Source organism: Falco biarmicus, chromosome 3, assembly GCF_023638135.1.
Source record: "Falco biarmicus isolate bFalBia1 chromosome 3, bFalBia1.pri, whole genome shotgun sequence".
NCBI lineage: Eukaryota > Metazoa > Chordata > Aves > Falconiformes > Falconidae > Falco > Falco biarmicus.
Genome location: NC_079290.1, coordinates 75,970,304 through 75,997,186, shown reverse-complemented (window position 1 = coordinate 75,997,186; position 26,883 = coordinate 75,970,304). Strand labels below are relative to the sequence as shown.

The 26,883-nt window shown below is 39.1% G+C and overlaps 1 protein-coding gene across 1 annotated transcript in view; it reads right to left on the bottom strand.

Annotated features, from left to right (window-relative positions):
* MOCOS (molybdenum cofactor sulfurase) overlaps positions 1-26,883 on the bottom strand; it is a 231,078-nt gene that overhangs the window by 121,128 nt on the left and 83,067 nt on the right. The window contains exon 4 of the mRNA XM_056332017.1: positions 24,298-24,936. Within this exon, the coding sequence (XP_056187992.1) occupies positions 24,298-24,936 (639 nt within the window). The remainder of the gene's footprint in view (positions 1-24,297; positions 24,937-26,883) is intronic.

Genomic DNA, 26,883 nt, shown 5'->3' with positions numbered 1-26,883 from the left:
CAAAAGAAAGTGTGATCGCAGTTGAAAGTACGCTTAGTACTATAGAAGTAATGAAGTGCTTTGCAAAACAAGTCTTAGGAAGATAGCAAACAAAGCATAAAGGAAATTCACATTCATGGAGTTGACACAGGTTCTGACTTTGGTCAAAAGGATGCTGCGGTGTTTGTATCACAACGCAAAGGTAAGTAGCGCATAGCTTTGCTGTCCACAGCTTTGCTGTCAGACTCATGCATTTCCCCGTTCAAAGAAAAATAATTTGCATTAGCAGAATGGGAGCTCCCCAACAGTAGAAAATTACTCATTGGAAAACAAGTATGAATTTGGAGAGAAAAGGTACATGGAGTTGCCATTCACAAATATTATATACAGTTTTAAGGGACATAGAGGAAACATAGTAGTATTAAGCCTAAAATACCACCCATCCAGTATTTCCATGGTCAGAGGAATCCATGATTTTAATTTTACTTCAATACTAGTCTTCCGTCAGAGAGCAAAAATCTGGTGTTTTATATGGCAGTTTCACATGGCGCTTTAAAATGACACAACCAGTAGGTCAGTGCAAAGATTTGCCTTCAAAACAATTACTCACATAATGAATTCTAAATTTATTTCAGATCCTTTAATCTCTTACTATATGTAGAAAAACCCATATAAAACCTATTAAGTCTTGTCAGGCCATTCAGTATTTTGATATATCAGCTATGTTTTTGGAAGACTTCTTTCCTCTACCCTCCTTTCCCCATATATGTTAATGTTTGCTCTACTGGATATAATTACTGAAAAATATCCAGTTGAGATTAGATTTCAGTTATAATTAATGATGAATGTGTCAAAGTATTATGATGCTGTTTATCACACTACTTGCAATGTAATTTAGTGCAATAATACTTAGACTTGCTATGTGACAGTTATTTAGCATTTAAGTCTTCTTAAGATGCTCTTCAGAGTATCCTGAATGTTAGCTATGGGAAGATTATTTTATACAAAAGCGGCTTCAGGCACAATGTAGCAACAACTTGCTAGAGCCCAGCAAAAGCTCTCAAATCTTATGTCATCTACAGGCTGAAATATAATAATTAAATAATCTAGACATGTTGTAAAGCTAATGAGAAATCCAAAGGATAAAATTAAAAATTGACATTAATAGGGCAGCTTAACCATATGAGGAAAAAACAGTCTTTGTTCTTTCTGATACAATTTCTGAAGAGATATCTTTCTTTTCAATGTGTACATACACACAAAAGATTGAAACCTAAGATCCTGGGAGAAAAAAAAAGAAGTAATAACTTTGGATGCCATAGACAGACAGCTCAGGGTATTTTAAGGTAAGTCTTGGTTGTCCCAGTTTGTTGGTGGGGTTTTTTTTTCCTCTTCTCTTTATAGCCCCTAGATTAATTTTGTTTTTACCTCATCCATAGCTCTAAAGAATTTTCTACTCTCAGGGGGTCCCCGTTGCCTATTCACTTCTATGCTTGTGAATCCTGTCACTGGCCTTAGGCCTTGTTCTGCAATGAATGTGCAAGTTTGCCCTGAGGAGCTGTGTCACAGCACACACAGAGCTGCTCTCAGTGACCTCAGATATGAAAGGAAAGCAGAGTTTTACATGTGTTGCCCGTGATGACTAAACGAAGATAACTCGTTGCTACATGTCTTTACCAGGAAAACATCAGGCATGGAGGGAAACAACAAAGGACATGTTCATGATTTTAATAGTTACTGTGGTTAAAATGGGAAAGTTTTAATGCTCAGTCTAAATCTAAATGCAAGGTCTAGTTTAAGAAGAGCTGTACAAGCATATAGAAAATCAGTTCATTTGGGGATATCATTTTCAAGTTCTGACATGCTGAATACTCATATTTAAAGTTCAAACTTCACAATAGAATTTATTTTGCTGCAATTTCTCACTGTGCCATAGCATTCTGTGCACATATGACATGGCATGTACAATTTACTAACGTGCTGTAATTCCATCCTCCTCAACTCCGATATACTTCAGGGACACGATTCTAGCCTCTGATTAACAAGCACAGTTCTTCACAAATACTTCTGAAAACAAACCTAATACTAAATGTGCTTACAGCTCAAGTGAGACATTAGATACACATAATCTTTCATCGAGTTCTGCCATTCTTGTAGAAACAATTCTAAACCATCATTACTTTAGTATAAAACTACAAATAAATATTACTAACATCTTGTTGCTATGTCTGAACTGCAAAAAAAAACCCTATCTGCAATTCCTTTTCAGTTGTACTCATCTGTGTTTTCACAAGAAGCATATTCTCTAGATTCTAGGGTGTCTTGAGCAAACTAGCTCTTTTTAGGGTATTTTGTGTCTAATAATGAATATTTTTTGGAGAAGGGAAATGCCTGATAACACACTGTCAAGAACATTTTGCCTAATGCAATTTTGCATGTACTAAAGTTTTTAAAGCTACATTTGTTATTGGAATTCAGTCCTGCAGATACCATGTTTAATAGAACTTGACTAATGTTTTTGTTCAATTAGCTATCGTACCGTCTATTAAAATTCTGGTGTTCAAACTCACTGGAGCCATTTCAAAGGCTCCTTTGAGAAAACCAGAATACATTAGCAAGGTAAGCGCAAGATTTTCAAGAGGTACAAGATCTGATATTGGCACATCCGTCATCACAAAAGCTTGGAAAATTTTAAGCTATGCAAAAAGAATCGGCATTTTTTTACCACCTTCTGTCACCATAATAACAAATGCAAATGATGGAATGGACTGAAGGTAATATTGATTATCCATAGGGATGGACATTGATTAGCCAGAGAGATCATGGTAAAATTTGACTCTCAAGAACCACTTGGCCCCAGGCCTGGAGAGTCTGGCTACTCATTTAAAGGTGACCCCAGAGCTTTGAATTGTTCTAATGACACCTCTACTAGTAGTAGCAAGCTCTATGGGCAAATTTATCAAGGACTGTAATCAGAATTTGTAACCCTCTCCCTTGCCTCCTCCCTGCACTAGCAGGCAAATGTCACCAAGTAGAGCGTTTGTGTATGTAGGCTGAGAAAGAGCACTGTGCTGCTTGCTTCTGCTTAGAGCGCCTGGGTCCACAGAGGGAGATGGTGCCAGAGGGGAGAGACTGGCAGGGACACACACTGCTGGCTCCCACCAGGTGACATCCTTATGGAGTACTGGTGCCTATACGCAAATTTTCTGTCCTTCAGATCTTGCATTCCCTTGGTCTCAATAGGTGCTACCTGCTATGTTGCATCTGCTTGCACTTCTTCCTCAAAAATATAGAAGCTACTTTTTCTAGTTTATAAAAATAAATAAATAAGGTTTTCATTAATATTAAGGGAGTCATCTTGACTTCGTTCCCTGCTTTTCGGCAGATCTGTGGCATTTGGTTCAGTTTATGACAAGCTAAATCCCTGCAAACCATAATCCATGTGGAAGAATGTGACTTGATTTGTTTCAGATTTCTTTTCTATATACCTCTGAGATATTTTTCCTGATTACAGTAAATTGGACACTTTTCAAACAATTGCTCACAAGCACCTGCTCAGGAACACGTTCAACCATTCAATTCAGCCAGCTACCTTGCACCACTCTGCACAGCAGGTCAGCTCGGTGCTGCTAACTAGTTAACAGGTTATAAAATAATACCTTGTGTCCTACCACAGACGTTGCCATAAAGAGATAATAAGGAAATGCAAGCAATATACATTAACCTAAATGCAATGGTAAGTTTATTATTTTTGTTTGCATGTTTTCCTCAGTCACCATTTAAAACCAAATCTTAGTGCAGCTCTGACTGACCTTTTTGCAGTGCCCACACACAGAAGATAAATACTGCTCTCCTGCTTTATGAAGGTGAATTGGAGCTTGAAAAAAGCTGCAGTTCCCATTATAAGATTACAGATTCCGTTTTCAGATGCTGGGAATAGCTACTGCTCTGCCAACTAATGTCAATGTTGGATTTCAGAGTTTAACACAGGCTGGGGAAATAAAATTTGCAGCCACTTTTAAAACTGTCTTAAACAGCAAAGATACTTATCCTAAATTCAAACAAATAAAAATTTTATGGAACTTGAGTAAGAAAGATGATCCAGATCTCTCAGAACTTAAGAATTTCCTTTAATCACAAGCTATTACTCCTTTGTGGAGTCAAAGTACACTGGCAGGTTGCATAGTGAGTAACAAACAGCAAGTAGTCAGTATTATGTACATCTACGACGCAAAGCTGCACAGAGACTGTCTAAAAACAGGACTTCATCCAGAACAGAAGAATTCCCTAAAGCAAGTAAATAAAGAGAAAATATTTAGTCTCACAGTCTCTGAAAAGCACAATTAACATCACTATTTAACATGCAAGGATTGCTTTAAAGTATCAAGGGACTATTTGAAGGCAATATAAAGAAGATAACAAATAAAATCCATTATAAACAGCAATACACAGTACAGACTATGCTGTACGTAGCCTCTCTTGTCAGCAAAACTGTGTACCTTTTAAGAGCCATGTGACCAGACAAGATGGTCTTGTTAAATACCAGCTGAATACTTCAAGTCAGAAGCAGCAGCAATGGAGCACCACAGAGCATTTCTTGATTTGTAAGATGCCAAATAAGCAGTCCTTTCTTTTCTACTTTGCGTGTTCTCTTTTACTTTTTATAAAGGACTGATGAATTGCTCCAAAGCAAGACAGTGTAAGTGCAGCTGTTGGGAACAGCAGGTACGTACATACTTGGTTTAACAAAGCAAGCTAGCACATCTCAGCTGTTCTACCTCCTGAGGTGTTTTGATACATACTGGTTAGCCCACAGCTAATATTTATGCTAAATAAGGGTCAGGTCTTTGCACCGCTCTCTCTTGGAGACACTGGGTCCTCACTCAGTGTTCTGGAAGACTTTGTTTCTCTGGAAAAGCATCTGCTGTGTTAAGTCAATCCGGCAGCCACGCACCTCTCTTACTGTAGAAGTACAAATTAACTATGCTTGCCCAGGTATAAATAATGTATATTGAAGAAAGTAGCATTGTTAGGAGCAAACAGTCTCTATAACCTAATGGAAGATAAACTCCACATAAGAAAAAAAAATAATCTAGGAGGCTGCTCTGAAGTTGAACCAGCTAAACTGCATTATTTTCCAGTGAGAAAACATGCTGATAAAACTCTGCATTTAAGCAAAATATGTTGTAAAAGACAGAAGCATCCATGTTTACTTCCAACACAGTCAGCTAAAATCTCATTCTTCAACAATGAACACATTATGGCAAGAGGAGGTTAGAGATAAACTAAATTGAATATAGTGTAATTATATATAATTGTAATTGTACTGGTAATTATTTTTCTTAATTTGAGTCTTTATCAAATGGCTGAGGAAATATTTATAATGTAATTGTTATGCACACTGGCACAATCGTAATTCACACTGCAAATACAGGGCATTCTCTGAAGCTTTTCTTAAGAGTCAAGTATAATCCGGGGATTGCAAAACAAAACCAGAAAAACAATGGAGTGAAAACAGAATAATGAGTCAACATTTCATTGGGATAATCTTACAAGGAAGATCATAAAAATGTAATTTATAAAAAAAGCCTGCAAAACTGTCACATTTAGTCTCAATGTCAGCATTTTCTACCAGTGCAGGGGTTTTGCAAACAGGATTATTACTGATATATCTCATACAGGCCAAGAAGGTCTCATTCTCTTAGGATGCTGCTATAAGTCAATACTAAAAGGGAAAAGACAAGCTTTGAACTTTTCAGTCATAAAGAAATTCTCATCTTATATGGTAAACAAATTGCCAGGATGAAAGGATTCAAGGTTTTATCACTCTGGTGACTGTATTTGCCCAGATGTCAGGAAATGATTGAAATAAAAACACTAAGATAGAATGTTGGAAATAGTACAAGGTAACAGTCTTCTCAGATCTGCCCAGAGACTGCAAGACCCAGAAGGGCTCTGAACTTCCAAACCTAATTAGGGCTGTCTAGATATGTACATTATTAAACAAACAGAGAAAACATGACAGCCACCATGCCTCACTGAATTCTGGTTGCCTGAGTCTGCAGAATCAAGTTCATCTTTGAGTGTAAAACGCTGTCTAAAATTCAATCGCTAACTTCACCAGTGTTCACTTACATTCGGTATATTGAAATACCCTACCCCCACCGCCCAGTTCTGTCTGCTAACTTTTTTTCTTCCTTTTAAGATTAGGGTTTATTCAAAGGTATATTATAAAGGGGATTATCTTACTTGTCCTGTGCAGTTTAGCTTAAATGTCATACACAGATTGTCAAAAAAGCCTTCCCCACCCCCCACCCCCTTTTTTTTTTTGGCAAACTGAAACAGATGCCAAAGATATTTTCCCCTATGGAAATCTGACAAATGGTACTGTCATCGCTTTCTTTTTTTCCTGCAGATCTGTAATGCATATAGTAATTACACCACCATGGGATGTCAAATCACTGCGGTATATGAAGGCAGAAAGTTTCTGTTGCAATTGATAACTATATGTTCCAGTACAAAAGTTATACTGTGTTTTGTTTTAAACTTAAGAACTAAATTTCATCCGTACGATAAGGCTGCTCCCTAGAAATTAAACTTTGTTAGAATTCTGGTTTTGGCTGAAGGAGAAAGGGGCAAGAAGCAGAAGAGAGTGTCTGGATGTCTATTTTCAGCGGAGCACCAGCAAATGCTGCCTGATTTAATGGTGTCTAAACCTTGTAAGGCAAGTTTTATAAAGAGAGGTAAACAGATGTCCCAGCTGTAGCAGTTGGTCCAATAAATTAGGTTACTGCATCTTATAAGCCTTGCCTCACTTGCATTTTAGACTACTGAGACTACAACTCCCCTGTCCTTGGAGCACTTGTGGTTACAGCACCATGCACAGCCTGGACCCCTGAAGCAGACTTAAAACTGCTACTGCCCTCCCTGTGAAATGAAAACAGCTGGGTTCAACATCAGGGTTTTGGCCTCTTCCCTAAAGAAAAACTTTGGATTTAAAGAATTTGTCATGTATTTAGGTTTTCAGTGGAAACTGAATGGGCACAAGGACAGTGTAAATAATCTCGTATTAACACTTCAAAAAAGCAGCGTATGCCTGGAAAGTTACCAGTTGAAAATTACGTGATTAATTAGCTATTATTACAGAAGGAGTTCAGATTCACATTATGTATTCTGAGGACAGCATCGCTCAAAAACTTTTTGAGTCATGAGAAGCCCTAAAAGAGCCAAACCATTATTAGTTTGCTGGCTTGATATGCTGCTGTTTTCTGTAACATCAAGTTCTTCCAATGTTTTCTAAACTGTAATCTGTAGCTGCAATCAATACACACCTCAGCACAGCCCAGAGAAAAGGTGAGGAGACATGCCTTCTGTTCTTACTTTCTGTACAGTTAAATCTACAGACATGCTGCCAGCAAGGCAGGACAAATCAGCCAGAAAACTTAGAAACAGTTAGGAATACAGTACTGTAGCTATTGCTCACCCTCTGATGGTGCACTGATCAGTCTGTTTGCCAGGTCACTGCCTGAGTTGCTGTTCGGCCAGCCAGAATTAAAAGGCACAGGATGTAAGACAGGGCTTACACACAGGACCATGCAGAGTCAAAAAATTAACCTGTCACGAGACAGGGGGTCCCATGCCTCTGTTAATCTGGATATTAGCTACAGGCTTCCATCTCCAGCAGGCTCGGAATAAGAAATAGTTCTCAGTTTAAGCTGGAGGAAAAAATATCCACCATGCAATATGCTGCATCCATCCCTATGGCTTAGATATTGTTTGGTCAGTGATTCCATGAAAAAACTCACTAGTGGTATACTCTCCTTGTTTGTGTGTCTACAGGTTTCCTTTTCATACATGTCATTTGCACCTTGAAAATGTGTTGATAGTGCCAATTTGCGGACATATAGTGAGCAAATACTACCCTTCTACCACCCTCTTCAGGACATCCACACAACAGAAAATCTGACAGACTTGTCAGGTATTTTCACACCTTTTCAATATGCCACTATAAATTAAAAAGTATGTGAGTGAACACCACATGATAGTTAATGATGGTTGGGTTTTCTTTGTTAAATTCTTTGTGTACCTGAGGAAAAAAAAATGTTTCAGAAATGTTAAAATAATGGATTATTAATCTTTAACTTGGGAAAGCAGCAGAGATAAGAAAAGTTTACTTAAATAAGATGTTCTGCTGAGAATTCTTATGATCATATAAATTTTTAACATTCCTACGGTCATAGCTGAAGGTAGATCTCGTTGGCTGTTATAACTGCTTCATTAACTACAAAATGATCTGTTCAAGATTCACATTCCTCCCTTTAGCTCATAATTTAAATAAACCAGGACAGGATAAGAATTTTTCCTTTATCTTTGACTCACAGTTCTGACTGCCAAGCATTTGTGTTCATCAGACAGGAAGGGAGATTAAATGGGAATTTACTTAGTACTCCCATCATGGAAGATGCATGTGTTAATTCACAGTTTCTTGTAGATGGAGAACTGAAATAAAACCTATATTTGCTATACTTCAGTTGTAGTTATACTGTTGGTTTGATTCATGAAATAATCAGAATTTCTGAAAATTTCATATAGTTGATTTTAAAAGGTAGCACACCCACTAAGGTATGCATACTATTACATTAAGGATTTGATGACACTGTTAACAGCATTTAGGTATCAGAGAAATTTTTGGGGAACACAAAATGAATATATCTAGATTCCTATACATATTACATATCAATAAAGACTACAGGAATGTTCATACTGTGGACATTAATCTTCATATACTTTATGCCATAATAGAAGGATTTATAGAAAATTTTTAGGATGTCTGCTACAAACGAACAACTTTGGATACCCTTCTCTTTTAACAAGAGAAGCATAGCACAATTTGATTCACATTGATACACTGAGATGTCTTATTGGCTGGGGTCAGGTTAACACCAATTCCATTAATAATGTTTACCTGTGCTCTGTTGTGAACTTACATAAGCAACACAGTTTAAAGAATACAAACAAGAAAATTATGAAGGTGCTCAACCTTGGAAATGCAATCTTGTTATTAAGAAAAAATTGGCTTCATTATATCCTATTATTTGAAACATTTTGCATGCCAAGTCCTTTATCAAGTTCTCGTTAGTCACACTACGGCATTAGTGAGCATGTCCTCACTAAAATTTAAAATTGTGCCTTGCACCTCTATATGCGAGACGCCTTGTAAATCCAACACTTGGTAACAGAGAACAGAAGAGTTACAGCTGCATGAAGTTGTTATATCTACAATGTACACTTACACACAGTCAAATTTTGCAGGGGGGGCATTTTTCCATACCTGCCTGTCTACCAGTAAGTCAACTGTGGTTTCTTGCTTACATGTGTGATCATATATATTCACATATATAAAATCCCAAATTATTTAGAAAATGTCAGGTAAAGTGCACGGTCCTGCTTCTTTTTATTGATTTAATCAGCACATTCATTAAATGCCAAGAGCGTAATTCTTATGAACAATTAAAAGAGGTTGCTTTCTTGCTCACCCATGAATCTTTAGCAATCTGCCTAGGAAAATCAACTAGAAATGTCTAAATAGAGAATCAATGAAAATTCATGTATTAAAAAATGTAATTAAATTACTAAAAGGTATTAAATTTGGCATATAGAACATAATCAAAGGTCTCCTGTTGAGTTCAACAGGAGATGAATTGGGCCAGCAGTCCCACCCCAACAACACAGCAGTTCTATTACTCTCCTCCCAAAGAGCTTACGCTTATTCTCCTTTACTGCATCACCTTTTTGAAAGCCTGTGAATTCTTCCTAGGATTTTAGCATAATAGAGTACAACCTCTCTAGAGCTACATGTGTTGTGCTAGCAAAGGGTCATACTAAAATAAGCAGAAAATATATATATTTGCAGTCTTGGAAGTTACGGTGACAGGAAAATGAAAAATAATAAAAAAGATACTTTGACCTTGCAAACACTACAGCAGCTTCAGTATGAAATTATCCGAAAATATTGAACTTTTTAATGTTAACAATGAAAATATGACTTACATTATAACTTAGGCAAAATAGAAGTTACACATAAGTTAAAGGAGAATTATGAAGTTTCCACCAAATATTCCATTTTGACTGAACATTGTCTGCCTTTTACAAAAAGAAGTCACCAGAAGTAATGCTTTCCTGTGAAATATTTTCATTTCAGATAAACAGCAGTCAAAATTTAAACAAATGACTTTAATAATACTTCTCAGAAAGAGCATGTTGTCACACTTAGAGATTCTGGCAACTTCAGAAAATAATTTTTAAAAAGGAAGTGAAACATGATTCTATTTCTGGAATATTTAATACATTGAGAAAGACGTCCATGTGTTTTCAGTGTATAATGCAGAAACTAACAACTGCATCCAAAAAATCTGGTGCCTAATGAATTAGATTAAGGGTAGTTACTTCTGTCAAGCAACATTCCTATACTATTATTCAATGTGAATCTGCAGAACAAGATTTTCCATATAGGAAGAATGGTTTAAGATGAATTTGTACTAAAATAACTGTGAGTAAATATCTAATGTTGTATAAAAAACCAAATTTCCAAAAGAAAGATTTTGTATATGACATCTACAAACTTCCAGAAACATCCAGGTAATTCAGAAGAGCATTTATACTTCATAGAAAGCAAGGTGATTTTTCGTCTATCCACCTGATCCAGCTATATTAATGTAAAGCTGGAGATGGCACGGCCCATCACAGCATGGCATAGAATAGAAAGGAACGGAATGGAATGGAACAGAACAGAACAGAACAGAACAGGACTGATTCAGTTGGAAGGGACCTACAGCAATCATCTCTGATTGTTGACAGTTCCAGTGTTTGACCACCCTTTTGGTAAAGAAATGCTTCCTAATGTCCAGTTTAAACCTTCCCTGGCACAGCTTTGAACCATTTCTACTTGTCCTATCATTGGATCCCAGGGAGAAGATACCAGCACCTCCCTCTCCCCATCCCCTCCTCAGGGAGCTGTAGAGAGCAATGAGGTCACCCTTCAGCCTCTTTTTCTCCAAACTAGACAAGCCCAAAGTCCTCAACCATTCCTCACAGGACATGCCTTCCAGCCCTTTCACCAGCTTTGTTGCCTTTCTCTGGGTGCTTTCACAGAACTTCACATCCTTCTTGAATTGTGGGACTCAGAACTGCACCCAGTGCTCAAGGTCCTCACCTGCACCAAGGTTGAATATAGTGGGACAATGACCTCTTTTGCCCAGCTGGTTATACTGTGTTTGATGCACCCCAGGATGTGGTTCACCCTCTTGGCTTCCAGGGCACACTGCTGACTCCTACTGTCAAACAGCACCCCCAGATCCCTTTCTACAGGGTTGCTTTCCAGCCACTCCTCCCTAAGTTTATACTGCTGCCCAGCATTACTCCATCATAGGTGCAGTCCAGCATTTTGAGCTGTTAAATTTCATCCCATTAATCACTGCCTAATGCTCCAATTCATCTAGATCCCTCTGTGAGGCACCTTGTCCCTCAAGAGAGTCAACAGCACCTCTCAGTCTGGTATAATGAGCAAACTTGCTAATGGTGCATTCAACTCCTGCATCCAGATCATTGATAAGTATTGAACAGAACTGGCCCTAGAGTTGAACCCTGAGGAACAGCACTGGTGACTGGTCACCAGCCCGTTCACTACTACCCTTTGAGCCCTGCCCTTCAGCCAGTTCTTCACCCAGCACATTGTGAACTTGCTCATCCCACAGTTGTCCAGAAGGATGCTGTGAAGGGACAGTATCAAAAGCCTTATTAAACCCCAGAAAAACTACATCCACCGCCTTCCCTTCATCCACTAGGTGGGTCACCCTATCATGGAAGGATATCAAATTAGTTAAACAGGACTTTCCTTTTATGAACCCATGTTGACTGTGCCTGATGACTGCATTATTATTTAAATACCTTTCCATAGTGCCCAGTATGAACTTCTCCATAATTTTTCCCAGAAACTGAGGTTAGACTAACAGGTCTGTGGTTTCCTGAGCCTTCCCTCATGCCCTTCTTGTAAACTGGAGTAACACTGGCTAGATTCCAGTGAGCAGGGACCCCCTGAGACTCCCAAGACCTTTTGTAGATGATCAAGAGGGGTCCTGCCATAACATCTGCTAGCTCCTTCAGTACTCTAGGAGAACCCCATAAGGCCCCATGGACTTGTAAACACTCAGCTGACACAGCTGGTCCATTACAATTTCAGTGTCCACAAATGGAAAGTCACTGTTTCAAAACTCATAGCCCTCCAACCCAGGAGACTGGGCAGTCCAAGGTCTATCAGTATTACTGAAGACCGCATTGAATGCCTCCACATTTTCTTCATCCCTATTAGTCAGATGACCAGCTTCAACAAATATCAGTCCACTGTTTTCTCTAGACCTCCTCTTGCTATTAACATACTCAAGAAAGCCCTTCTTGTTATCTGAAACCACACAAGCCAATTTCAACTGTAATTGAGCTTTGGCCTTTTATGTCTTCTCCCTGGAGATATCAACCAGAGCTCTGTAATCTTCCTGTGAAGTCTGACCTCGCTTCCAGAGATCATACAATTTCTTTTTCCTCTTGAGCTCCATGAATTCTCTGTTCAGCCAAGCTGGTCATCTGCCACACTTGCTTGACTTAGCACACAGTCGAATTGCCCACTTCTGTGCTTCTAAAAAAGGTGGTTCTTTGTGAATGGCTAAATATAAGGGGACTGTTTCCTACTCAGATGTGTAATATCTAAAACAGACAGAGCTACAGCTAAGGTTATGATACTCAACAAAGTAACATACAGCATCCTTATTTTCTTAAACAAACCAAGCTCTAATATTCAGACCACTGGACCCAAAATGCTAATGTTTCACAACATTACTGGTGCTTTCTAAATTATGCTGGCAGTCAAATCAGCATGAAACCTGTTTCTCTAAAAAGAAAGAACAGTCTCATATGTAAACATCTGATGTGTAAAATCTTATTTTGAAAGATTTCTGTCACACAGAGATGTGATTTGAATGATACTACAACGGAGTAGTCAAGATGGCACTAGAAAAATGTTACAAATTAAAAAATCAGTAAAAGATTATAAGAGATACCTTGGTGTCCACATATTCATATTCCACGGTGAAAGATTATATTTCTTATATGCATACATATACTTTGTTTGATTTGATAAAAGCTCACGCAAGGTTTATCTTATCTTTCATCTTTCTCAAGACAAAGTCAGGAAATCTAAGGCTAACAATGACTCTGGCTGTTTACATTGATATTGTCCTTCTAAACTAACCCCTCATGACAAAATACAGGAAAAATGTATACGCACACAAAAAAGACCTAAACATAATCTGACATGACCAACATCCTTGTCCAATACTGATAAGGACTTCAAAGCAGCTGCCTTCATTTGTATACTGACAGAAGAAAAACTTCTTTTAAAAATATAATTTGCTTTTGTAGGAAGGGTTAACCAGGTTACTGTTACTTAGCATTAATCTATTGTTTTGCCCAAGAGGACAGACCATGCTAAATCTGTTACTGATAAAAGCAGCATGACATTTTTGTCACTTAAACTGGTCATATGTTAGTGTAGCTAACAAGATCCACTAAAACCACCTCAAATTTAGGCCAAATGGAGTGGTAAGAGTTAGATTCATACTAACCACTTTTTACCAGTGGATGTTATGAAGAATATCCATGCAATCTATATAGCAGAACTTACAAACTGTTGGCATCAGCAGCAATCAAAAAAACCAAACAAAAAAAAGGGCCACTTCAGAGTACTACCCAAAAACATAACTGCAAAATGTCTGCCATAAAGTATGAAATAGGAGATGCAATCCTTTTAGAATAAGTAATTTCCCTGCTGTAACTCTAAAACTTTTTATCATAAAATTCACTGAAAATAAAGCTATTACAATCATTTGACACAGTTATTAAGCCATAGCAGATGTTATCTGATAATATAAATGCCTAGATATGGAAAAAGTAGATTATAATAATGCTAGAGAATCCGTCTGAATTTTTTAATTGAACATGAACAGACTGAAATGTGACAGCCAAATGTTTAATCATATCTGAGTATTTCCTGTTCTGGAAACCATTGCTTATATGTGAAAGATTGTAAAACCTTTTTTTCTCAAGAGCATCAATATTTTTCTTTTTCTTCTGAATTAAATCTGTTTGAGAAGCCTGTAGATGTTTCTTTCATGGGTTCCCAAGAGCACAACTGCCAGATGCACTCTTGCATATATTTGTCTAGTAAGAAGATTAAAAAAAAACAAACCCAACCTGTGCTTGTACTAGTAATCTTCAAACAGTAGGCTGAGCGGTATCATCTAAACATTTAAACTACTCTGTTTGTATGTATCTCTTTTGCCCCACTTGGAAGCCAGTGACCACTAAACTTTTTGAGAAAGTAGTTCTTTGTAGCTTATCTATATATAAAGTATAAAATAATATGGGTATCACATAAAAAGTCACATAATCTGAGTCATTAAATTTAAGACAGTTTTGTGAATCTTCTGCTATTAACAGACAAACCTTTATGGGCATTTCATCTTGCCCTCTTGTATTCTGACTTTATTTAGACTGCAAAAATATATCCTTCTCTTAAATGACCAGACTTATCTCTGATGATACTGATAAGCATAAGTCTGATCAAGAATACCTTTCAAAAAAGATTTTAGAAGCATGATTCTGAGTGGAAGGAAGTCACTGGACTAGGAAAAAATCCAGTGAAGGTGAAGATCTCTTTCGAAACATCACATATATGGTTGCCACGTCATATATGAAGGTGTCTCATTCTCTTTTTGTGGAGCTTTTATGGTAAGTTCATGGATGTCAAGGGATCCATGCACAACAGAATGAAGCCTATCGATTTTTACCATGTTCTCCCTGAAAAAGGCAAATAAAAGTAACATCAACTTATGACACTATGGTGCATTAGTATGTTATAGTAGAGGAGATGCTTTATCATTTGTGGTCGGGCATTTCCTGACATAACCTTAGTATCAGTTTCTATTACAGGAGTGTACTTTTTCATTGTATAATGACTATTTGCACCAAGGACAAAACATTAAAGGAAACAACCTAGCCCCATCCCATTTCAGAAGAACTAAATGTGGATTGCATTCAGCCAGTAATTTTAATTGCCAGGCACACTCCACCATGCCTCCCTCTGCACCATGCCCACTGAAAAGGATAACCCAAGCCCACACAAGTAGTAAGGGGACAGGATCTGCTATAAAGGGAGAAAATAATTATTTCCTGAGAGTTTTGCTTCCAAAAAGATCCACGTAGAAATACAATAATTCAATTAGCATAAAGTTATTCTACTTAAAATACAAGCTGAAATCTCCATTAATGCTGAGAGAAGTTTCTGAGCTAAAGATTGACTTAAATACATATGCTTCAGTCCTTTTCTGAATTGGAGAACAGATACCAGTATTCCCCTCCCCACTGCTTTCATTGCTCTGCCATTACTCTCTTTTAAAACCCAACTCAATACTCTTTCCTAAGTCTAAAGTTGTTCCCCATCACCACTTCTGCAGAGATGCCTGGGTGGGTGATGCCTGCTCTCCTCCCCCCACACCTTCTCCACTATGCATCCAAAATGGTCCTTGATTTACCCAGCACAACTACCTCAGTTCTGTGCAAAAATCAGCCCCGGGCAGGGAACCACCCAGCAGAGGTGAATGGGATTTTACACTGCAACAGGTTTCAATGGGAAAATGACAAAACTGTTGAAACCAAAATGGTTCAAAATGCTGAGTTTGTGCAACCAGACAACCTTGCTCCCAGGGTGCGTGTCTCTGGAGAGGTGCCCACGGCCTGCCACGGAGCTGCACTTGCCAAGGCAGCAGCTCACCATTAGCCCCAGCAAATGGACTGTCGTGGGCTTCATGGTCCCAGCTGCTTTGCTCTACCTGGCAACAGAGCAGGCCATAAGGGATTCAGCTCTCATGAACACGGGAAATTAAACTTAATCTTCAGAGCTGTAAGCAGGCAAACCAGTGAGCCCCAGCTCCACATGAGGACTTGAGTGTCTCAGTCTGTGATGCGACGTCCATCCAGCTGGCAGAGAGCCTGGGCGGTACAGCAGCCATGCACTGTAGTATCCTGCAGTTTGGACTCATTTACTCCCCAAAACAGAAAGACCTGAAGAAACGACAGACATGCTACAGCTGCTTTGGAGCCTGCTGCAGCAGCATCCATTCAGAAGACATGCCAGAAGCTTTGGTACATGCTGATGGGATTGGCCCTGACCCAAAACTCGTGACGGCTTCCAACAAGCTATTGCTACCCATTTGCAGAGCGGAGAGAGGTGAAGAGATGTAGATGTTGAACCATATTTCTAGAATTTCCTTGCCTGCTGCTAATGGTTCATGGAGAAAATCCCTTCCCAAGGCAGCCTCTTCCCCACCCCACCCCCACCTGAAGAAGCCCTCCTCATGGAGCAGAACCGTCTGTCCCCACGCAGAGCTGCCACCCGCACAGCAGCAACCTCACATCACCGCATCTGGGGCTCAGAGCTGCCACCTGCACAGCAGCAACCTTGCATCACCACATCTGGGGCTGCCACCCTTAAAGACATGTTGTTTCAGCTTTTCCTCTGTTTTTGTCACTTCCATTCTACTTTTTCCTCATTTCTATTAGCTCATGCTTTTCTCCCGCTCACATAAACTCATGCTTTAAAAAAATTTCAAAACGCAAAAAATAAACCCCTTGTCATGGTCACTGCCTGCCCTGATGATGTCCTTACCACCCTTCCCCTGCTTGGGCAGCAGAGGTACTATAGTACAAGGAAGGAGCAGGGAAGTCCCCCACTGAAGGTTAGAAAAAAGCAGCAATTGCTTTCCTGAGGAAGGAGGGAAGATGTGAGAAGGATTCATCCCTTCTTGGGTGGTTCTGGAGAGGTGTAGGGATGTGCCCCATGCAGGGCCAAGCCCACGGGCAGCACGTGCTACTGCCTGGACTCTGTGCTCTCTGCACATCTCAGGCTACACTCTGTAAACAAGGATTAAACTCAGTCCAAAGGAGACAATAAAGTTTCAGTAGCCAGCTCAGAAAAATTTCAGCATCACTGTGGAAGTATTTAAAACACACACGCACACATGCCGGAGGATTTGTAGCACATAAAAACTAGGTTAAAATAATGTTAAATATCTAAATTGACCCCCTGATACTAGTTACAGCTCTTCCGTATGTCTGCCTGAGCTCACACTTTTGTCTCTGACTTCAGCAGTCAAACGAAGAGCATTATACTAATTATATACTATACCATGGAGTATTTATAGCAAGTCCTGTTCCTAAGAACTGCCTGAGGTAAAAAGAGAGAGCAAAAGCTTTAATTCCTGCACTTTGAAGTAAATCAATCCCTTAACATTATCTGAACAGGACTTGTATGTTGTAAATACTGTCTGGGTCAAAAAGCCAGTCTCACCCCTTTTACATGCTAATATCAAGATATTCTAAGTACACCATACAAATGGTGAAGAGAAAAAAAAAAAAGTAATGTTGATGCCAAACAAGCTACCATTGTTTTTCCTCATATATCAAACAAGTTAATCAGTTACAAATGTAAAATCTACAAAGCACAACAAAAAGTGTACAATAAATTTATCATCAGAAAACAAATACTATGAAATCCCAATAGCTGGTGCTAGAAATTCACAAAGCCTTTTGAAGAAGACTCAGGGACAAGGTTTGTTTCTAAATTTGAGTATAAGAACTCCCTAGGGTAAAACTATGTCATGACAACTTGCTAGCCACAATGACTACAAAGATACATCCTGGTTCAGGCAGAATTTTTCCTGTATTTGATCAAAGGCAAAAGCAAGTCCTGGTATGTAACAGAATTCCTTTTTTCTATCACTCAAAACACTTCATATTTTAAGAAAAATGCATTTTATAGTGAGCTCCAAATCTCTCTTATTTAAAAATGCATGCATTGTAGCTTCCTAGCAATTTATAAGGTTTATTTCAAGTCAATAATTTGGTGCCAGTTGTATACTGGGATGGAGGTAGTTAAGAATACAGATTGATGCTTGATGTGATTTACATCAGCCTCTGTGCACTAGGCATGTGACTACATTAGGTGCATGATTGCTACTGGCTTTCAATGGGGCTTTGGCAATGAGAGAAGAAACATGCTTAGTTTAAGTTCAGCCTACTTCCAAGTACAGAGAATCCACAACAGTTCAAAATTCTTGGCATTTCTGTTTTTTATTAATTTCATTTCGCTGAACATTGCTGAAAAGCAAGCAAGATCCTCCACCTCCCCTTCTTAAAAAAAACACCTCCCCCAGCAAAAGACACTCCAGTGTGCCGAAATGTAGGATCTTCCTCCAAGGCAATGTAAATTACCTGGCATGGCTGTCTATGACATGGTGGCTACATTGCTTTGAGGACCTGAACTGGTTTGATTAAAAGTACTTTGGGAATCTGTATACTGTAACTGCATGCTGTAATAGACCCAAATATTTAGACAATAACCAACATGATGCCTATCTTTTTTGCTCATTCCTTGCATTTATAGTTCTAAGCCCTAAATGTGACCCACTTCAGATGGGGATTTCCCAATTGTGCAATAGGAAACCCTGAGGACGAAAACACAACTAAAATCGTATTTATCTCTGGGACTCTGTGAAGAGCTTACTCAGAAGAGCACCTTCTGTGGCTCTGGACTCTGTAAAACATGGGAGCAGGCATTTCAGGAGTAGAAAGGAAGGTGATTCTTTTTTTACCCCAAATCTCTGCTGGAAGAGCCTGGTAGTTAGAGCTGGCTTTGTATACTGGGAGGTATCTGCCTGAACCTTGGCTGGAAACACTGAACTAGGGTTTTGTATAACCTGGAATATCCTAACCACCAATCTTCTCCAGCTGTGTAGCTAAAAAGGAACACCAGCTGCTCAAACAAAAGTTCAAGAATAAAGGCTGTCTTCAAAACTAATAGGGGTTTTCAAGGCAAGAGGTTGTGAATATAAGACAAGACATCTCAGAGTTGTACAAATGATCAAGGGTGGGGCTGACTGACTGAAGCAAGCCATCACTGCCAGATGTGTTGCCTCCACAACGTTTTATCTGCATTGTTGCTTCTTTTTGGGGGACTGCGCACTAATCCAAGTTCACAAATACGTTGTAAGTGTTTGGTTGCACTCTACAAGTATTTATCAGAGGCACTGCTTTCATTTTATCCCAGATTCAGCAATTTAAGGTGAATCCCATGCTGAATCAAAATCAAAAGTGATCCCCACAGGATTCCATTTGGCTCACTGATCTACAACTTCCAGTTTATTCTGATTTTGCTGAGTTTTCAGGCAATGAAACAACTTCACTATTGGAAAAAAAATATCACCTGGAGGATTAGAGTGCAAAGCGACATTCAAATGCATCCTTAATGGTGGGAGCTAGAAAAAGAATTAAGCAAAATTTTCCTTTGCATCAAATACTGAAGAAGCTGGCTGGCTGCAGTGATGGCTGGCAGAAAAACACAGCAAACGTCAGTGGACGCCTTGGATGTCCTGAAAGGTAACAAGACAAACTGCCTGAAGCTTTCCAGCAGATATTTAACACTTCTGCAGAGAAGGAAGAGTAACAGGTTAATTGAACTTTCTTTTAGTTACTCAGAAAGGAACTTTTATTTTTACACAGCTGTTTTGAAAAACAGACGTAAAAGTTGTCAGAATTAAGTTCTATCAGCTAAATGAAAGGACTTTGTCTACTTTTCAGGCAGGGAGAACAGCTGTGTGAGTGCCCTACAGAGTTCTGCTCAGTGGCCTCTGGCCTCTCATCTCTGTAGGACGGAGTTGCACTGGGATGAGGGGAAGGAAGAGGTTTGCTCACCGCCTTGTTGCCTGTTCAGTGGCTGCAATAGGTCTGTCCCGTGCAGAAGGCAGCCTCATGGTGCGCACACATCAGAAATTAGATGAAGACCCCGCCATCTCCCAAGTAGCTCATCTGAAAGTCATCACTGCTGTTTGAAAGGATGTTTGTTCAGGAATTTTATGGACTTGGAAATTCCCCCATAAGTGGTTCTGTTTGGAGATATCTAAACGTCACAAAAATGTGGAAGCAGCATAACAAAATACTTGAAAAAAATGTAATAGTTAACAGGGTGATATTTAAGCCCACTTACCACACAAAAGTAATCATGGGCCCATGGACAGAGCCCTTGAGCATGAAGTCAGTGGGCATACGCCAGACTACAAGGTGAACATGTGCCTAAGTATCGTGCTCTTCCAAACACGACCCAGTCCTTAGGTGATTTCTCAGCACTATGAAGAGTGCTATAGAGCACTATATAAATATGAAAATTTATTCCATGTATTTCTATGGAATAAATCGGCACCTATCACTATATTCCTTCTTCCTGTGCTGACAGAAACATGCAATAATGTTAAAGACATGACTTCAAGCAGAAGACCAGTGTTTTGCCAAGGGATTCTCTAGCTGCTCCATATCCACCACCCAACCTCAGGTTTTTGTCTCTAGCTCCAGCTCTTGGGTCCTGGTGATAGCTCCCATCCCTGCCTTTCTGCCTCCATTTCCCACTCCTTCCTTTTCTTCCCCTCAGCCTGTACAAACTGAGCACGCAAGTGAGAATCCAAACCCTGTCATCATATGCACACCTGCATAGGCACGTGCAAGAGTTGTCCAGGTTATCTCTAGTATAATTCACCAAAGTGGTAAATTATGTTCAGCAAATACAGGTGGGCCCTCCCTAAGGGCATTTCCTGCAGAACTTAAGGGATCTAACCTTTTATCTGTAGGTCATATATATCAACCACTGAATCACCTCAAAAAGTCTACAGCATCAAGAATAAAGAAATCTGCTTTGGTTAAGTACAATGCATCACAGACAACAAAAGTGTGGGTGCCACTTTGGGGCTGTCAAATCGTTCAAGCAGCAGAGGCAAGAGCCACTAAAACTCGTCAGGGACAAAGTCATGCCATCTGGATTACAAAGCTTTTGAAAATGCATTTGGAAACGAAAAACACACAACAGCTAATGCACTAGATATTTCACACTGGTAGACTAAGATACAGATATCCAATTTACAGATAACACAACAGCTTCTTTTCCCTTAGTCATAAATTCCAGGATGATCAGATTCTGAATAGCAGTCCCAGACACAAAAGAAAAATAGGGCAGATGATGAATATTTTATCGCTGACTTCTTGCTATACATAATCATATTATTTTATTATCTCATGCTGTGCAGAAAAAAACATGGGAAATGAGGCTAGATTTTTGAATTATAATAATAATTTGTCAAGCTGTTTGATATAAGGATGAAAATACAATAAACATGATTTTAAAAGTTGAGATAGGAAGACTGGCTACTGCCATGAAATGGGAAAATGTGGAAGTGATTTAAGGGTATTAAAGGAATGCAAGAGAGACTGTGATACAATAATTTATATAGCAAGAACAACAAAATAAAGTACAAGAAACAGCAGCAAAAACAGTATCCATTAAGACAAAAGAACAACCACTTCGACAGTCCTGGGAAGGATAGATGAATAAACACCCTCTCATTACACATCTCCACTCAAGTTTCACCTTGACTTAGAAAAAACTATTTCCGTAGTACACTGCACTTTGATTATGCATGGACAGGGAATACCTTCTGCTAACAGTATTCAGTTACACATTTCTAATCCACTTTTCCAGTGGTATTTGCTAGAGTTAAGTTTCCTTATAAATTATCACATGAAATGACATGTTTCAGTGTATTCAATCCCATTGTTAACTCAGCACTGTAAATAAGATTTTTTTTTTAAAAAAAGATGTTTTAAGAAACCAACCTTTTGAAATCACAAAGACATGCCTAAAGACAGAATGCAGATGAGGCTTGGCAGAGGTATGCACAATCAATCAAAGAAACACACAGGCTGGAAAGGACCCCCGAGGATCTCAAGTCCAATCTCCTGCCCAAACTATACCCAGCTGGAGCAGGTTGCTCAAGGCCTTATCCAGTTGGGTTTGGATACCTCCAAGGATGGAGGCTCTTAACTGCAATTTGGCAGGGATGAAACCTGGCTACAGTTGCTGTGTGTATGAGAAATAACTACCCAGGTGTTTCAGTCACTAGCAAAGAAATGGAAACATGGGCCGCAGATAAGGTAATCATATTAGCTTTGGCCATAGTGGCCTGGCATTTCAATTGAAGCCTAGTAGTTCTGTTCCTAACTGCTTTAACTCTGCATTTTATTATCAGGAAAACACTTTAATAACATAAGAAAACAAAACCCCATAACATCTGAAAGAAAAAAAAAATCAACCACATTTGGATGATACAGCTTGGAGGAAACTAATTGAGAATTTCAATACTGTTTTTATTTTTTCAAGAAAGTGGTTATCCTCATTCCTGACCTGTCTTTGAAGACTTCAGGCCTCTCCAGGTAGGACTTTAAGTCTCCACAGTTCACTAGGGATTACAGGCAGCATCAACGATGCTCTAAACATGAACTTTTAAATATTAGTTTTTCAAATAATAACTAAAAAATGAAATGAGGACAAATGTAAATATTTACCTATGTACAATGACTCAGACTGTCTGTATGACACTTTGGTGTCTAACAGGAACTAGCATCACATGCCTGGGTATTCAGCTATCAGATTTGATTATTTTAGTTAGGTTTCCTCATACCACAATTAGACACTGTACCCAGCCTGACTGAGGAATCAAACTGGACAAATTCCTTTGTTTATAACTCTGTAGTAGAAAAAGGTTGAAGTAGCCCCTTTTTCTGATCTAGTAAAAAACCCCTTGAAAGCAGTGGCAGCCTCAGATACATGAAAGGCTTATAGTTAAGGCAACCTCTGAAAAGTGCTGAAAAAGATACCAGATACTAGGTTCCCTCATACCTTTCCCCTCTTAATTAAAAAAAAACATATGAAAGTAGAATTGAAATATAAAATGTATTTCAGATACATTTATCCACTATGCAATCCCAGGAGTTGTGTGTCAATTACCTCTAGAAAAGCCAATCAGAAATTAGAGCCTGCCTAGGTCAAATTAAAGCAGGTTTTCTCTTTGGCTTGCAGGTGACGTACGAGCATCCTAGGATCCTATGATTCTTATGCCCTTTCATCCTGACTTTCAGTGAGTGCTGCACTTCAAAGCCTTCTTTGGTTTGAAAATCCAGAAACAGAGGCAGGAATGCCAATGTTTCCTTGTTGTTTTTATTTCTAAATTAAAGGATTAACTGGACATGTAGCATACCAATTTCTATTTCAGAAATAATGCATAACCTCATACGGCAAGACAGAAAGGCTAATGCAGCTGGCCTCTGCATCTACCAGACCAGAACCAAAACCCCACAGCAGCACTCGGAGCACACACCTAGAAGAGAGGCACACACATGAAGCATCATTATGCACTACTACATGTACAGTGAAAGGTCAGACATTTACATCATGGGAGATGCAGGACATTGTGCTGCTAAATACACATCCATGAACAGATGCAAGGCATGAATGGCTTTTTTAACCACTTCCTCTTTTCACTTCTATCCTCTCCAAGGATGGTAATTTAATATTAAATGCTGATCTCAAGCATTTCCTTTGTGCAGATCTACTGGATGTGAGACACGAAAGAAGACCCTTTACTGCATTTATGTAAGCTGTTGCTGGCATGAGGGAGAGAGGCAGAAAGACCACGCATCACTAAGAGTGGTGTTTCAAGGTGTTGAAGAACCGGGGAAGCTTACTTGTTGCCCTGCATTTCCTTATGTGTATATGTTTGACCTCCTTCAGGTGTCCTTTATTTTCTGCAGGAGAGCTTCACAGTTTCTCTAGAACCTCAGTCAGGGAATAAGAGTGTTACAAATATTTGTCCTAGGTAATTTATCTTACTGCACATGTTATTCTGATAAATCTTCTCTTGAGAGTAAAGCATGCCACCTTTCCAGTGAAATACATGGACTTTACTTTCCAGTTTCACCGAGGGTCATTACACCATGTGATCAACCTTGGCCTAACTGCTCCAGATGCATAGCTTCAAGAACAAACCAGGGTACCACTGAGGTACCTTAAATATAAATTTTAAAAATGCGTGGACTGACCTTTATATTACTGAATCAAGCCTTATATTTTTATCAGTTGTGACAAACTAGATCAGAGAAGGAAGGTAGGTATTTCAGATTATGTTCTTCAGATACAAAAAAGAATACTAAGAAAAGAGTTAGATATGAAATAACTATCAAACTGCATAAAAAAGCACAGGTGTCACAGCCCAGTGCAGGCACTAAGACACCTGCGTATCAGCAAACCCCCTGTTTTGTTAAACAAAACCTTACCTTTCTGCTATAGATTTCCTTGGGAAATAAAAATCCTCTCCTGCGAGGTAGGCAGCTGCAGTTCCACCTCCAAAATAGGTTTTCCTTAAGAGGGGGGCAATCCGGTTGTTTACCAATAATGCTCCTAAACCAGTCGGGAATCCAAAGATTTTATAGAATGAGATAGGGATAAAGTCAGCTTGGTGCGCTCCCAAGTCTAATGGAGAACTGCTCACATATGAAGCTGCATCCAGTAGAACAAACCACTTCCCTGGTACTTTGATGGGGTACAGTTTTCTAGACTTGATATCCTGTATCCATGAAAGGGGATATTTGGTACCAGAAAAATTGCTCTGAGCTGGATAACAGAAAAGATGAGGTGTCGTACAGTTTTGTTCTTCAGCCAGTAACCTGCTTTCTTCTGTTAAGATTTCCTTTGGTTTTACTGGAACAGACAAGACATTCATTGAGGCAGTTATCCCCCTCATACCCACCACAGATGTGTGGCTGTCAGTTAGGTAACAAAATCGACTGCTGGGTTGCTTTGTGCCTTCAGGTATCCAAGGAAATGCTTCTGCTACCAGTTTAAGTGCAGCTGTGCATCCAGATGTGAAAATGATGGTGTAATCTTCAGCAGTAGTGTGAAAGTGTTGCAATATTCTGAAAAAAGGGGGGGAAAGATCCAGTTATTTTCTGATTTTTTTATTTTATTGCTGTGTGATATATGTTGGTTTTCCTCAGCATAAATTCTTCTGCTCTGACACCTGATATGAATAGAAGTGGTAAGGTTTTGCCAAGTAGCACAATAAACTTCAAGAAGTGTAACCCAAATAATTTTGCCCATAAGAGATCCCTTCCAATGTGGCAGTGAACATGGCTGTGGTTTTAAGGATAGAAGCCAATTCTGCTTGGCTCTGAATAGAGTGGCCAGTCTGGCCCCTCACTGGGATCAGAATCAAGCCTGCATATGATTAAAATTACACTGTCCTTGAGAGAGTCCAGTTTTATTTGAAAGCTATTAGGGTTTTTAGTTGACAAAGTATTTGGAGAAGCCAGAATATCTTTCCGTTAAAATAAAATAATCTGTTTACATACTGGGCATCCTAGTTAAGCGTCACAGGATTCAGCAGTGAAACCTTAGCTCACAGCTCTGCTCCTTGCTTATATTATCAACAATAGAAACAGAAGACTGCAAAAAACAAACTATGTTTCCTTAGGCACATAAGGCAGTAATCTCTGTAGTCCACAAAGAAAATCTAAACCAAAAGCAATTTATGACTTGCAATGAGCCAGACTATGAAAATTTAAGCAAGCCAATCTCTTGAGATAGATCTATGCCGCTACACACTCGTTGATGCCTGGACAGCAAGCACCTTGCTGGCTCTAAACTACGTTTTTGTTAACACCATCTAATGCACTTTTTGGCCCCCATGCTAGCTTGTGTGTCTCATAGTTTTGCAGTGTGCAAGATGGGTCTTTTCAGAGGCTGAGGAACAGCTTCAATTCAGTCACCTTTCTTACCTTTATCACCTGATGAACTTTCTTTGAATTAACTTTTATAAAACTCCTACTAATATTAACAAGAAACGTAACAACCGTCTGAGAGATATCAGCTTCAGTGCACGGAGCATAGCAAACAAAATTGAACCAAAGCATAAATATTGCTGCTTAGCAATGCTGTCTGGTTTTCAAGGAAGGTAAGATTAACAGGGTTTCTCAGTGCATCTCTTCTGCTGCAGAGCATTTCTGTGAACAACATAATGTATCAGTGCTCTCCAAGCAGCTGGCACTCTGATCTGTGTAATTTCAAGGTACAGACCAGCACTTGGAGAGTCTATGAACTCTGGTTCCCAATGTGTATCGCTAAAAGTTTGCATGTTTTATATGACAGAAAATTCCCTTACCAGAACAGGCAGAAACTGAAGACACAGTTTCATCTAAATGTAAGTTGTGCAAAAGATTACGTGACACATTCAAGCTAAAAATTCCTGAACCATAGGCCAGCAGAGAGAAATGCCCTAAAGTTTTATGTGTCCAGTCTGAAACACAAATACTACAGTCAAAGGGTGGTATAGCTGGCGGTGTGGCATGCAGCAGTCAAAAGGTTAAACGCTGGAAGAGAAACAATTGCAGTGACTGGTGATTAGGACTAAAAAATACCCTGCAAAGGCCCACCAAAATGATACTATTAATATTTTTCTCAGTTGAAGGGAAGTCTTACTGTGCTGGGAAGTACAGGATGCAACAGTTGGATTCAGAGGCCCAAATAAGACTTGAGTTTCTTCAGAACAAATTTTTGAAACCTGATGCAATTGGTAGGTATGTTTTCTGGAAATGAAGAAAGAATTTCAGCTTTTACGAAGGACACCAGCAGGTCATGGATTTAAGCTTTAAACATTCTGAGAAACCATTTGAAAGAATTCATAAGGATGTTTCTGAAATAGATCTTCCAGGGGATAGCTGCTGCAAGTATTCACAGCTTGGGACATAGTTTCTAAAGACCATGTTCAGAGAAACCAAACTTCTCCATTAGACTTTAGAAGCCATGTAGGGATGAAGATAGGGACAATCACAGAAGTTTTTGTATTGGGTATTGAATTCAACAGC